At 36.4% G+C, this 16,099-nt stretch overlaps 1 protein-coding gene across 7 annotated transcripts in view; it reads left to right on the forward strand.

The window, feature by feature from the left end:
* Positions 1 to 1,169: 1,169 nt before the first annotated feature.
* The window catches only part of LOC128990690 (calcium-activated potassium channel slowpoke-like), a 164,284-nt gene continuing 149,354 nt past the window's right edge, over positions 1,170 to 16,099 (forward strand). For all 7 annotated transcript variants that reach the window (XM_054413262.1, XM_054413237.1, XM_054413254.1 and 4 more), the window contains exon 1: positions 1,170 to 1,577. In XM_054413262.1, the coding sequence (XP_054269237.1) occupies positions 1,251 to 1,577 (327 nt within the window). In that variant the 5' untranslated portion in view covers positions 1,170 to 1,250. The remainder of the gene's footprint in view (positions 1,578 to 16,099) is intronic.

Here is a 16,099-nt window from a genome sequence, read left to right on the forward strand (position 1 = left end):
TTTATAACTCTTTAACTTAAAAAGATCAAATTTTGCCATTTCTTTTAATGAATGAACGAATGAAATGTGTTTATTTTCACATAATATTTACAGAAGACATAACAAACTTTTTAATACAAAATATACTTATAAAATATAATCTAAGACTAAGAATGAAAAATAACATTTCTGTATAAATTAGTTAAATTGATTTTGTGAAATAAAGCAGTCATAGGCAAGTAAGTGCTAAAAAAAGAAATATTTCAGTACAGTATATTGAAGCGTTGTTGTGTGCCCAAAAATACAAACTTGAATTTAAAATTACAATGCTATTTTTATAGAGAATAAACTGTTGTAGTTTGCTCGTTTATGGATATTTTAACCAAATTTGGCAATTTTGTTTATTTCGTAATAAGGTAACATTTAAATTAAAACGCGCCTTCCCCGTATCAGCAAACCTAATCACTCATTAACATTAATGGAATTTAAATTGGAAATAAATAAGACAGTTTTAAGGGGATTATTTTAGTGGACATCTAGCCAGTTAATTGGATATTGGCTTAGTCTGCAGGTTTACTGTGATAGGGGTATTTTTATTTCTTATTTTAAATGTAATTAATTTCCTTACCGTAAAGTGGCTATACTGTTGGCAAAAAAGAGAATAAATACTGAAACTAATAAACGGAAACTATTTAAAAATGAGAAAACACATTTTTAGCCCGTTATCATAGTCCAATCCATGCTGGATAGCGAACTCGTTCAAAAAATGTAGGTTCATGTGGTTCATATGCAACCAAAAGAAGACCGTTTATACTTATACTCGAGCTATCGTGCTAGTGGAAACGCGCATATACATGCATCCAAACAGGGTGTTTTAGCATCTGGGTACATCAAAACGAAAATTAAATCGGACGGTTTAAAATCCGTCCTTGTCCTATCCTACCTCCTTAAAATCCGTCAGGTCCTACCATGAGACCTACGGTCTTTTCCCGAATGGGTAAATTTAATAAATGGCTACTCTCTATACGGAACAACTAATTTGATGTAAAAATCCAATAATGTACTTGCCTGCAAAAAAAATTGTTCTCTACTGGCCGCTACGGTGAACCAAAGGCCGCCGTGACGTAGCTGCGCGCGCACCCGCGGTCCGGGCTGTATTGATCTCTGTCGTCTGCAGAGCGAGGGCAGTTTGGTAGTGGACGACCGTGCAGTGGTATCAGTTCAGTGGCCAGGGGTGTTATGTACAGTGACAGTATAGGATAGTGACAGTGATGTCATGTTGCGAGATCTGCAACGATGTCGAAGTCACCACCCCGGCACCGAACGCCGAATGTCTCAAGGAGAGAAAATGGTGGTGCTTCCTGCTGTCCTCTATCTTCACCTTCCTGGCGGGGCTGCTCATCGTCCTGCTGTGGCGAGTGTTCGCCTTCCTCTGTTGTCGCAAGGAGCCCGAACTCTCGCCCAATGACCCGAAACAGAAGGAACAGAAGGCGGCCCGGAGCCAGGGCAAGCAGGAGTTCGAGGGCACTTTCATGACAGAGGCCAAAGACTGGGCTGGCGAACTCATCTCTGGTCAGACCACGACGGGCAGGATTTTGGTAAGTTTTGACTTGTTTGGTAACAATGTACTCAGTAAATGAAAATCTCGATTTAACGTGTTTGGTAGCAATAGCGTAAGGTGCATTACAGTAAATGTAGCATTAACAATAGTCTATCCGCACAATTGTTGTGACGACTAACGATTTCGGTAGACTACATCAAGAATAGATCAAATGAAGAAATTACACCTTATCGCATTAGACGGATGATTTGTTGTTTCCGAACTTAATTTTAACAATTAGTTATTGTAAAATACTATTTATTATTTAAGTAGATTAAAATGTTGGTTCCTCCGTAATCGGCAGGAGACAATTACCTAAGTAATAGCAAACTCCCCTCGAGTATGTCTAGTTACTAATTTAATTAACATTCCACACCTCTTGATTAGCATAAAGAATTATTCCACGTTAATCCTTTATACGTATATTGTAGGAGATGTGGAGTGAACTGTTGTGAAAGCAATTCTTTTTGGAAACAATTGTAGGAAAAATGTTGATTTTGTAAACGTTGTGATTTCTTTTATCAATAAGATATTAAGTCATAAGTCATAAGTCATTTATTTTCTGAATAGGTACAATTTTTTACAATTATACATCTCAGTCGTCAATAAAAGAACTAAAATTTCGTGTTAATGACTTTGCATTAAAACTGTTTAAAACTATCGATTGTAATTTTCAGGTCCACACAGTAACACGTTTATCACCGATATTTGCTTGGATTACCTTTTTTGATTTAAATTATGATTAATGTACCGTAAATTATCCAGAATTTATTGCCGATCAGTAATTTGGCTTAAAACACTTGATTACATATATTATTTTTTTCTATTTGACGTTTCTTATTGAACATATACATTTTAATTTACCGGTAGTTCAATTCAAAAATAAATTTAAGTACCCTACAGACTCGGTTGGCGAGAGATAGAGTTAGCAACAAAAATTCACCATAACAAACAATATACATTATATGCGATCGTTAGGCAGTTGATGAGAATCGCTTCATGGAAACATTGGAAACTATTACAATACTAAATAATATTTGCCGGTGACACGCACCATCCTGATCAATAGCCTGATAATCATTGAACTGTATACTGACGTCAATATTTATGTATTTGTTTGTTTTTATGTCTAATCAGTAAACTGTTTAGGGGGTTTAAATTTCCTGTAAATGTTGTAAATGTTGAGGCAAGTGAAAACAAATTCATCTATCAAAACTTCATCAACCATATATATTATATCAACAATGTATGTAATGTGTCAGCAATTTAGCTGGGTGACCTAGGAAATAAGATGTACCTAGATTCAAGAATAGTTCCGAAGTAGGAACAATCGAAAAGGATAAGAATCAAATCCCTTATTTAGATGTTTAAGCGGCAACACCTAAATAAAACCGAGCAGAATACAATGCGACCGAAAATAAACTTCAGGGACTATCGGCTGCTGGGTGCGGCAATTAAAGAAATCACAGGAAATTGGCAACCGGAATCATCGATGGCTAATAACCAGCAAGTAGTGACACAAGCCCGATCTACTTGCATCCGCGGTGCCAGATAAAACCAGAGGCTTGGCCAGCTCGAGGATTAAGCGAATTGGACGACGTCCAAGTGTGGACATTCCTACCCGAGACCGCTGCGACATGCGCGAATATCCCGCTGACACAGAGCAGACACTGTGAATGGAACTGATCTGTGTGTAGTGGTCACACATAAACACATCTATCACGTGATGTGGCACAGTAGATGACGTCACTGAGGTAGTCTGTCGTATGTTGTGTGGCTGTGACACAGAGACGCTGTGAATGGAACTGATATGTGTGTAGTGGCCACACATAAACACGTCTATCATGTGATGTGACACAGTAGATAACGTCACTGAGGTAGTCTGTCGTATGTTGTGTGGCTCTGACACAGAGACGCTGTGAATGGAACTGATCTGTGTGTAGTGGCCACACATAAACACGTCTATCATGTGATGTGACACAGTAGATAACGTCACTGAGGTAGTCTGTCGTATGTTGTGTGGCTGTGACACAGAGACGCTGTGAATGGAACTGATATGTGTGTAGTGGCCACACATAAACACGTCTATCATGTGATGTGACACAGTAGATAACGTCACTGAGGTAGTCTGTCTTATGTTGTGTGGCTGTGACACAGAGACACTGTGAATGGAACTGATCTGTGCGTAGTGGCCACACATAAACACATCTATCACGTGATGTGACACAGTAGATGACGTCACTGAGGTAGTCTGTCGTATGTTGTGTGGCTGTGACACAGAGACACTGTGAATGGAATTGATCTGTGCGTAGTGGCCACACAGCAACACATCTATCACGTGATGTGACACAGTAGATGACGTCACTGAGGTAGTCTGTCGTATGTTGTGTGGCTGTGACACAGAGAACAATTGTCTGTGCTGTGACACAAAGACAGTATAATGGAACTGATCTGTGCGTAGTGGCCACACATATACACATCTATCACGTGATGTGACACAGTAGATGACGTCACTGAGTTAGCCTGTCGTATGTTGTGTGGCTGTGACACAGAGACGCTGTGAATGGAACTGATCTGTGCGTAGTGGCCACACATAAACACATCTATCACGTGATGTGACACAGTAGATGACGTCACTGAGGTAGTCTGTCGTATGTTGTGTGGCTGTGACACAGAGACGCTGTGAATGGAACTGATATGTGTGTAGTGGCCACACATAAACACGTCTATCATGTGATGTGACACAGTAGATAACGTCACTGAGGTAGTCTGTCTTATGTTGTGTGGCTGTGACACAGAGACACTGTGAATGGAACTGATCTGTGCGTAGTGGCCAAGCATAAACACATCTATCACGTGATGTGACACAGTAGATGACGTCACTGAGGTAGTCTGTCGTATGTTGTGTGGCTGTGACACAGAGACACTGTGAATGGAATTGATCTGTGCGTAGTGGCCACACAGCAACACATCTATCACGTGATGTGACACAGTAGATGACGTCACTGAGGTAGTCTGTCGTATGTTGTGTGGCTGTGACACAGAGAACAATTGTCTGTGCTGTGACACAAAGACAGTATAATGGAACTGATCTGTGCGTAGTGGCCACACATATACACATCTATCACGTGATGTGACACAGTAGATGACGTCACTGAGTTAGCCTGTCGTATGTTGTGTGGCTGTGACACAGAGACACTGTGAATGGAACTGATCTGTGCGTAGTGGCCACACATAAACACATCTATCACGTGATGTGACACAGTAGATGACGTCACTGAGGTAGTCTGTCGTATGTTGTGTGGCTGTGACACAGAGACACTGTGAATGGAATTGATCTGTGCGTAGTGGCCACACAGCAACACATCTATCACGTGATGTGACACAGTAGATGACGTCACTGAGGTAGTCTGTCGTATGTTGTGTGGCTGTGACACAGAGAACAATTGTCTGTGCTGTGACACAAAGACAGTATAATGGAACTGATCTGTGCGTAGTGGCCACACATATACACATCTATCACGTGATGTGACACAGTAGATGACGTCACTGAGGTAGTCTGTCGTATGTTGTGTGGCTGTGACACAGAGAACAATTGTCTGTGCTGTGACACAAAGACAGTATAATGGAACTGATCTGTGCGTAGTGGCCACACATATACACATCTATCACGTGATGTGACACAGTAGATGACGTCACTGAGTTAGCCTGTCGTATGTTGTGTGGCTGTGACACAGAGACATTGTGAATGGAACTGATCTGTGCGTAGTGGCCACACATATACACATCTATAACGTGATGTGACACAGTAGATGACGTCACTGAGGTAGTCTGTCGTATGTTGAGTGGCTGTGACACAGAGACACTGTGAATGGAACTGATCTGTGTGTAGTGGCCAAGCATAAACACATCTATAGCGTGATGTGACACAGTAGATGACGTTACTAAGGTAGTCTGTCGTATGTTGTGTGGCTGTGACACAGAGGCACTGTGAATGGAACTGATCTGTGTGTCGTGGCCAAGCATAAACACATCTATAGCGTGATGTGACACAATAGATGACGTCACTAAGGTAGTCTGTCGTATGTTGTGTGGCTGTGACACAGAGGCACTGTGAATGGAACTGATCTGTGTGTCGTGGCCAAGCATAAACACATCTATAGCGTGATGTGACACAGTAGATGACGTCACTGAGGTAGTCTGTCGTATGTTGAGTGGCTATGACACAAAGACACTGTGAATGGAACTGATCTGTGTGTAGTGGCCACACACAAACACAACTATCACGTGAATTACGTACAACCTTTGAAGTTAATGGTACAACGCACTATTGTCGATGGGCTACTGGTTACTCCTCTTCTTATTGTGTATACAACTTTTTGTGCCATCTTTACATCCTAGAACGAAGCTCTATTCAAGACCATCGGTCCAGACTTTTTTACATACTGTATTTAATTACTACCTGAATCTAGGCCCAGAGGTTTGCGGCCCCATCACTTAGATTAAATCCATTGGTGAATGGTGGGATTCGAACCCGGAAATTCAAGGAACGCAAATCCAGCAATAGACCAGCTCGCACCCCCCATATTTTGCGAACAGATGGGATGTTACATTATTTTACAATGTGGCAAAGTTATTTGGTTCGTTGTTAACATTAAATAGGGTTGGGATTAGATATCTGGCCAAATTCTTATCTATGGTGGTTGGATGCTGATAACCAATCAGTTTATGGTTTACCATACACAACCTTTCTCCAACGGGAATGAAAAATTAGGTGACAGTGATAAGAATGTTAAACTCGGTTACAAAAAGATTTTGTTTCAAATAAAGTAGAAATCTTGACTATTTTGGAACATAATAGCATTGACTATTGGTTACAGTTGTTTTATTAATAGTCAAAGATAATAGTCTTATAGATAGTTATTTACTCTTATCTTTTATTTAAACAATGTTTATATATGCAAAACAAATTATACGTAGTGTAAATCGGGCTAGATATAATAGTAACCAATAATAATAATGTAGCAATTTGTCAAATGGTAAAGAAATGATTCTGGTATCATGAAACGTTATATGGATAATAAGAGCGAAAAACTTTCACCAAAGCAATAAATTAATGAAATGCCATACACTGTCATAAAAAGTATATTGGTTCTATCAGAATGTGTCAAATAGACATACTCAGCACTGTCAACCCTTTTTGATCAGTTATTTTATTTATCGTAGTGACATCTTTTACATCATTTGACTGTCAGACCCGTCCACTTTAAATTTTGATCCAAACGATATCAGAATAATATTTAAATCATTATTCAGAGTGACATTATCGTTACAGTTTTTTTACAATTACTCTATTTTTTACGAAATAATTATTTTTATTTAAAATTAATTGGTGACATTAATGTCACCATTGTCGTTTTATATATTTTCGCAGTATGCAAAATTAATTTCTTTGAAATCTGTGCTGACAATTTCATCACTTATTAAGTCACAATTACTGCTCATTTCAACGGTGTCCCTGTCAAAATATTCGATAATTGATTAAATCGATACCTTAATGGTATTGGAGAGGCTGACCAATCTGAATAATTGACATCTTTAACATAATGCAATCTGTATTTTCCTCAACTCCATAAGTCTTGACAGGGTCCAACAATCAATTTATTTTTTTGAGGAAGTAAGAAATTTCAGGCCTCATTGACCCAATTAAATGTACCATTTTCGACGCTGCCAGATTTTACCACGTTGGTTAGTCTATGCTCGGACCTTGATTCTCTAGCTCTATGGTCAGATCGCCAACGCTGGCCACTCTTGACTCTCGAGACTTCAGTGGACGTCGCTCTATTTATAAACTCCTCTCCCACTCAACTCCACAACACACAACATAAACACAACGTGTGTTTTATTGTGTGTTTTGTTGTCTACTTGACTTGAGTGTCTGTGCGATCTATGGTCAAGTATTTTGTTTGGAATCTGTACTTCTTGCTTCGTAGCTCTGCGTGTTGGTGCAATACTTTGCCCTTTTCTTGTATTTGACACCAGTGACATTTTTTGTGCGAAAGGACCAAACTCGGATCCTGTTACTCTAACGTTCTGTAAAAAAATCTGTTAATATGTAAAAACCAGAAACCTGGACCAGAATATTTTTATTTCTGACAGCGATTTTTGGATTTGAAGGCAACTATTTAGCTATCCAGTTCGTTACTTATTGGAAAACGTGTCAAAGCAATTTGAAAAGTGACAATAGACTGACATATATTAAAAATACGTTCGATATTACCTTTTCGCAGTAAACCAAGATAATCCCCAGCACAATATGTTAAGGATATTCTTGTAACTACAAGAATAGTTTGTAATTTAAATTGCAAATAGGAAAAATTAACTGTGGAATATTGTTTAGCTTTCAACATTCCTCTTTAACAGGGTATCATCCTTAGTACCACGTCTGTAAGTAGTAGATTTCAAGTTTTGTAAGGCAAAATAAAACTAAACGACGCCGGATTTTTTAAGCTATTTATTTCAACGTTTTTTTAAAAGTGTTTCATGACCTCAGCAACCGATGCGCGACAAATAAATGATTAGCTGACAGTTCAAGATGGTGGAAGATCGATGTTACACTGCCTTCACAATCGCATTCGCTTTCTTCTTGTTGGCCTTTGCAAGGTTCCATGGTTCACAGATAGATATAACAAAAATGTATATGTATATATCGATTTTGATAATGTGTTGTTAAAGATTTTATACAAAAAATGTATAGTGATAATGTAAACGAATATCGATTTTATCAACATTTTGAGTTACAACAAGTGAGTTCCTCAATACAGAGTAATTTCTCCTCGACTAAGAGATATCTCTTACGTTTTCTGATTACGTTTTACTGAAGATGTGCTATTAATTAAAAATTCACTTTTGAACCGTTAAAAGTAGGTACAGTAGTTTGTTAAAATCATACAACCTTTGACAATGAACTCTAGAAATAAATCAAACGCTTGTGGGTGAATCCCTAAAGGCAACTACCTTTTTAGTTATCATTTGTCACTTTGATCAGCTTAAAAATGACACCTCAATCGTAAAATTCGGTTAAGTAGTACTGCTGCAAAAGTAATTCATGCCTGACGACGGTAACCTATAAAAGATAGATTTTGTCCACTCAAGAAGTATTTTACAGTCCTGGAAACAGTCAAAACCCTTTGCTCATTATTTTTTAACAATGAACTTTTGACATAGCACGCCATAGTTGATCATATCGTGTATTCAAGTAAGTATCAAATTATATATTTATTCGCCTTGAAACGTTGGTAGCATTGGATATGTTCCCTGTAAATTTCACGCCGGAAATGATCATGTAGTGTGACTAGTTTATATAAAATCAATGGTGTAGTTTTTTTTGTAACGTTGACAGCACGAGCTATGTTTGATTAAGTTGTGGTCACATTTAAAATTCATGAAGCCACATTGTCAATCGCGATGGCCAGACTCATTTACAACAATTGTTGTGACAGTACCATACAATATTATATAGTTTTTTGTTTAGTAGAAATTGTAGTTGGCAGTATTGACAATGCTTATTGCGAGTCGCATGCTATGTTTGTTATGCATGTAGCTATATCGTACCTCGCAATGGCCAAACGTACAACACCAACCATTGTTAAAATATCATATAATGAAGTAGTTTTATCGTGTCGTGACTTTGGCAGCACTGGCAATGTTTGCTGTGAGTCGCAGGCCGCACATGAACATTTATAATGCATGAAGCTACATCGTACCTCGCAATGGCTAGACGTACATTACACCACAGCTTATCAAACATTCATTGGACCCGCAGTAGAAACACCCTTTTTTACGAGCGTATGGAGATTGACAGCCCTTTCATAATAAATCATAAACATTTTAGTATAAACATGTTTAAACATACTGTTGGAACGACCACTTAAGCCACACAAAACGGTGAACTCAACATCTTTGCGTGATTCGTTAGTAAACGAAAAATATATGTGAATATTCGATGTGTGTATACATAAATGTCATAAAGATAACGTTTTAAGGAAATTTATTTTGTTACTGGCAAACATACCCTTTTAAACATATGAAGTCAAACAGTTGTTTAGTTTATATCTACCCACGTACGATATCACGGCCACCACACTTTTTATTGAAAATACCACAGTTTTGGGGACGAAATATTATCCATCCAACATTGTTAATACAGTCAGTCTTCAGTGTTGGTTGTTGAGGGCTGAGCACTGAACTAATGCTAACTGCACTTGTATACTTCCACGGCCGCCTTTTAGTTAAAGGCGGCCGTGATACTACTATCAATGACGAATTTTAAGAATTTTTCAAGGTGTGTTATACACAAATTTCGAAGAAAATATATCTCTGAAATGATCCCATCGTTTCACAAGCTGTTAATATATCCGTATTTGGTGTTAAACCCCAATGTATAAGTAGACCCAAGTGTAAACATCTCTTACGTGCGAGCATTAGGATCAAACAGTTGTGCCTTGAGAAGGGTCCGTCAAAAAGACCACAACTCTCTTTAGTGTTTACTTTGAACCGCAAATCCAATCCTGTCTCATGGTTTCTATGTTTAAGCAAAATCATGGCAGTACCTCTCTTTGACATCTTATATTATATTTGTATGGGCCTGAATTGAATATGACAGAACACAACTGCTTTTAAACTCGAGTTTTTAGGTGATTGTAGGCTCACAATTTATTAGATTTTATGTTAAATCTATAACTACTTACAAAATGTAAAGCTATTCACTCAGCAATCTTATAAAAAATAGTTATATTTCATATTACAAGCACCCAGTGTGCTAATAAATACCCCCGCCGCAGCAAACCTGCAGACTAAGCGAATTTCCATCTACACATCTGGAATTCCACTAAATTATTCCCTTAAAATTGTCAGATTTATTTCCTATTTAAATATATCATTAATATTAATGAGTACCAGTACTTAGGTTTGCTGCTACAGGGAAGAAAATAGGGGGTTTTTATTGAAATATTAATAGCTTAGTATGAAGTAAACAAAATTTCAAAATTTCATTAAGATATGTCCATAGACAAGCAAGCTACAACACTGTATTTATTCTCCATAAGAATAACATGGTAATTTTAAATTTACACTATTTTGCGATTTTTCCGTAACCGTTAGGCATGCAACAATGCTTCAATATACTAAATTATTTGTTTTTTGGAGCTCTACAAAATGGTTTAGAAAGAAATTGCAAAATTTTATGTTTTCAGGGTGAAAAATTAGAAAAACCCATTTTTACCCCATAAAACCCCCCATAAACCCCTGTTCCCATAGTCCGATCATGCTGGTTCGCGAACTCGTTCGAATAAATGTAGGTTTACATGTTTGTACCAAATTTCATCAAAATCGGATCATTTTTGCTCGAGTTATCGCGCTAACGGACACATATATAAATATATATATATATATATATATATATATATATATGAATTTGAACGGATGGTGTTTTTGGCCTCTGGGGACCTCACAACGAAAAACTAAATCGGTCCCGGGTCCAGGTCTTACCATGAGACCTACGGTAATAGCTTATTCCCTATATGGGAAATTCGCTAAAAGGTTGTCGAACCGATCCTGAGAAGAGTCTTAGCTTTTTCCCATATCATTGAACTTGTTTTTTAACTTTCATTTTCATTATACTGTACTTTTTTACCTTCCTGTGTTGGTTAATAGGCTTTTTTGGAGATGGGGTTGTTTTCGTAACTCTTTCAGAGTTTGAGCTTTAAAGGAATATATTCGTTTTGTTTCCCCCTTCGGAAACAAATTGTATTTTGAAGTTAAATCTTTGTATCTTTGTATTTTTATTGTAACTAATTTTTACTAAGAGTGTGTTAGCTTCCAGGGGTTTTGAATTAACCATTTTAACAGTCTCGTGTCTAGGTATGGTGTGACCAATGAATACAGAACCTTATAAGAAGCGAAATCACCGAAGATTTCGCTTGTCACTCTAACGCTTCCTACATTAATCTTCGTGAACTACCGCTGGCGGAACAGACAACGGAGACAGCAACATCCCCTATACGCCTACTAGTAGTACCGGTACTCTTAATTTTGCAGAAAAAGGTTCCTGATCCATTAGGGCTTAAGAAAACGGATAAAAGTTAATTAATCTAACAATGGTTCCGGTATAGATTTATGTACTTCATTCAATATTTATATAGTCAATGGTTCTGACGTGGGTTTGCCAATTTTAGAGGTTTTGGGAGTCCCACTCTGTCCCCTTCTGGGTTTGTTCGTTATGCATTTCTCTTACGTAGAAAAACTACCTTTCCCATAGGGATATTGATCAAACAATTCAAAATATCAGTAAATATTTAGCTGTAAGTAGACTATGTCAAAATTATTATACTAGATTTATTATAAAATAAGACCATTTTAATAACCTCTGGCTAGGGAACAAGTTGTTGGAACTAAACTGCAGCGAAAGAATAAATTACATCAGCGCGCCCTGATTTGCTGGCGGAGTTGACTAATTTAATCACTTCCCCATTAGCTAAGACATCCCGTAGAAGAAACTTTCTTGAGTTAAGTCCTTTAAGGCGAGAGAGACGATGTTTACGTGCTAGTGCTAGTAATCAAAATGAGCTGATCTAGTTTTAATGGTTTTTGCAATGGGGGCCGAGCCATAGCTCGGTAGTTTATTTCCATTTATCCATACATGAAGTAATCTTCAGTGTAGTCATTGCTCAAATCACTGTTTTTCCCCTTTGTTCTGTATTTAATAATTTCCTAGTCTACTGTGGGTGACTTGTCATAAACACATGTTACTAGTCTTTAGTTTACGTTTTCCTTGATATTTTGTTTTTTTGTCACCCAACATGGTTACTTGGCAACTTAAAAGGCCAATGTTAAAGTATTGACTTTCGACTTAGTCTTTTTTACGTAATTAGATTTTTGTTGGCAGTTTTAACTGCAGTAAACACGTAAAAAAATATATTTCCAACATTTGAAGGAAATCATCGAAGCCGCTTTCGAGATCTTTGTGCAAGCATACATACAAGCAAACATTGCTCATATAAGAGTAAAGGATATATAGGATAGGATAGGATTAAGGTACAATCTAATACATTCACATACGATAGAATATCATAATTTAAGTACTAAACATTTCAACCAATTAGATATATTCGACACAAACATCATCTATCGTTGCAGATATAATCTAGACAAAACGGCAGCCAATTTTTTTTAATTTATTTTTTTAAATTTTTTTAAATTTTTTTAAATTTAAAGGTCAAGACAAGATGTAGAGCGATCATAAAGATTAAAACTCTTGACCTATTTTAGAGATTAGATAATCATTGAGGCTTTCATCCACTATAAGTTGCCTCTCATGGGGAACTCAAGAGCGATTCCAATCAGGACTTTAAACTAGACAACCTGTCATTTGGTTATGGCGATTGCTTGAACTTGGTTCTTGACATTTTACTTAATGTTTCTTAAATGTAATAAGTGCTCCTTCGATAGACACTCCTTGGTTTCTGAGGAGACAGTTTATTTGGTTAATTAGACACGCTTACTCAAATATATTAGTTGGACTATTTTATGTTCAAGAGTCCTTGTAGCCTGGACGTCATAACTCATAAAACAATTACGAAAGTTGGAAGACAATTTCTAATCCCACGGTGCACTAGATATTTAAATATTGCAATCACTTTGGTATTTGAAAAAAATATTTTGAGATCGTAAATAACTTTTCAGCGGCAGCGGCTGTTTGAAATCAACAAAATTAACATTGCTCTTATGGCTGGCAAATCCAAGGTTGCTGATAGCCTCCATGGACTCCGTTGGAAAATCTTTTACAAAACTACAAAGAAAACTTCCGATCCCACATTGCAGTAGATATTTAAATTAGAATCACTTTGGTATTAAAAAAATATTTTTGTATAATGCTTGAAATAATCCAAGATGGTTGCTAGTCCCCAAGGACTCTTAAAAGGATAAGGTAGTCATCAATCAAAACTAATTATCTAACTATGCAAGGTATGTTAATGGTTAAAAAGTGCAATGTTTGTCTTATTGGGTTAACAGCCACATGAAGCATTTACAAGGCATTTTTAAATGCATTTTTTTTAAATTCATTGACAAGTTGATAAAGAATTTTTAAGTTTTCCAAGAAAATTACATTAAAATATTATTCAAACAAACTTTTGTACTCGATATATTACTGGATAAATTAAGGTGGTATTAAAACACGAAAAAGCTGTTACAATGTCCATGCATTATTAGTTAAACTCGTTGGATTAAATATTCATTTTGCGGGAGTACCATAATGTGGTATGGCTACTCAAAAATGCATGAGATATTTAACTTTTAATACACATGCTTCATTTTCCCTTTTACCTTCTTATCTGGCCGGTTGTAATAAAGCCCAGTATAACATAATATTGTATTTTATTCGATAAAAAATGTTTATTAAAATGGTAGAAAGTTTTAGTATTTTTAACAGTGGTGTGAGTACTAAAGAGTGATTAGTAAAGTTAAAATAAAATAAGAAGAACAAGCGAGAGATATTCTAGTCCAAGCAGTTCTTTGGTTAAGCTAGATTAGACTAATTGAATCCTAGATAAAATTCATCAGTATGCTTCACCACGCCCGATTTAATTATTCAAATTCCTCCCTCTCCCAAAGCAAACAGATATTTTCGACTTGGTTCAGAACAAAGGACTGATAACTCAAAGTAGATTGTTATTTACCTATTTATCTATCGTGGTAACTCAGATAGTAATACCTTGGAAGCTTCCCTTAAATCTTCAGCCATAAAATTGGCTTAGTAATCTTTGACCTAGACTAAATTAACTTACAATCAATTAATTAAGGTTTGAGATCAAATTTTTATTTTAATGTTTTATGTCAGGACTCATCTAGTAAAATTACCTATAGGATTTTTGTTTTATGATTTATAAGATTTTGTTGTTCAAAGGGGTATTGTGGAATATTCCTCTTGAGTTTCGGAAAATGGAGTCATATCTTGTCCTATCATGGAATACGATAAGGCTAGATCACACAAAAGGCATAATCTAGGAAAACAAAAACTGAAATCGACCGAAGTCCTCGATGGCTACGGTTGCGTCAGTTGATTGATTGTATATCTTGATCGTGTTACATTTTATCTTTGCTTTTATCATTTGACTTCACTTAACATTAAAACTATTTTTTCAACCATTGGGTTTCTTGTGCTGCCTGGCTTGTGTGCTAATGTTATACTAATTCTCTTTGGTTCTAGTTTGCTCTTTCCACCTGAAGACGGGCACACGTCACCCTATTGTAAAATTTTCCTACTTATTTCAGTGCTAAATCGTCAAATCCGTACGAGTTACGAGTGATGCAACAAAAAAGTAGATTGACGTAATAAATTCTATATTCCTAGTCTCGTATTCCTTAATTTTCCAGATAATAGGTATCGGTTTCAAAATATAGCACTAGGTTAAATGCTCTTGATTTTAAGTTTACCTTTTTCCAATAAGGAATACCTTCTTTTACTTTTAGAAATCAAAAGATGATTGATAAAATTTAAACTTAATAGAACCATTCACTAACATTATCAACAACAAAAAAACAAAATCTACTATTGAAGATAAAATGATTCGCAAACCCATACATACAACTCTGAAATTCAAAATGAAATTACTACATTTCACACATTTCCGCTTTTCAGTGATATGATTCCTCCTAGAGTGGAATTAATACCGTAACCCCGTCACCACAAAAGGCCAGACCAAGAGGAATTTCATTTAGAGCATGTGTGTTGATATCAGTCCAGCTCCGAGCCCAGGGGGAATATCTGGTGAATGTGTGGCTTCATACAAACTGTGAGGGCTTCTGTTTGGTAGAAATGCCTCACATTTGCCTTTAAAAACAGTTGTGCCAATTTACATTTTGTTTTTGAAAGATAGGTATTTTTACCAAAATGGATTTCGAAAAAGTAGCCTTCATAAATTGAATTATCAACGAATTTTGCGTTGTTTGATGTTAAACACTTTTTTCTTTAAATTTTAGGGCGATTTCCCAAGAACATGCCCTGTATAATTGATTGACAGTCATAATTTTTGATTTTGATTAAACTTTGACCAAGGGATTTTTAACTTTGATAATTTACATTCAAGTTTGTACTATGTATGATAAAGGTTGCTTGAAGTTCTTTAGTTGTCGTTGAAATGTGAAAATGGTGAACATCCATTTTAAAAACTCGCCCAGCCTTGAAAAAGTTTAAAAACACTTGAATTTAGTATTGGAATAGTTGAGCTTAAGGTTCCTAATCAGCGATGTTTTACAATCGAATACATTTTGCACAATGAAATAATTTTTAATTTTACTTAATTCGCAGTTCGTGATTAGTTCTTTAACTCGGAAATTACAAATTTCACACCATCCTCATACTATAATTGACAAACCATTCTCACTTCCTGTTTATTATTTTTTAATCATCCACTTCCTCTTCTTCTTTTTCCCAAAATGTGTTCTCCCCTTGTCCAAACC

This window comes from Macrosteles quadrilineatus, unplaced genomic scaffold (assembly GCF_028750875.1).
Source record: "Macrosteles quadrilineatus isolate MER2022 unplaced genomic scaffold, UCM_ALF_1.0 Scaffold_1__1_contigs__length_201487025, whole genome shotgun sequence".
NCBI classification, from domain to species: domain Eukaryota; kingdom Metazoa; phylum Arthropoda; class Insecta; order Hemiptera; family Cicadellidae; genus Macrosteles; species Macrosteles quadrilineatus.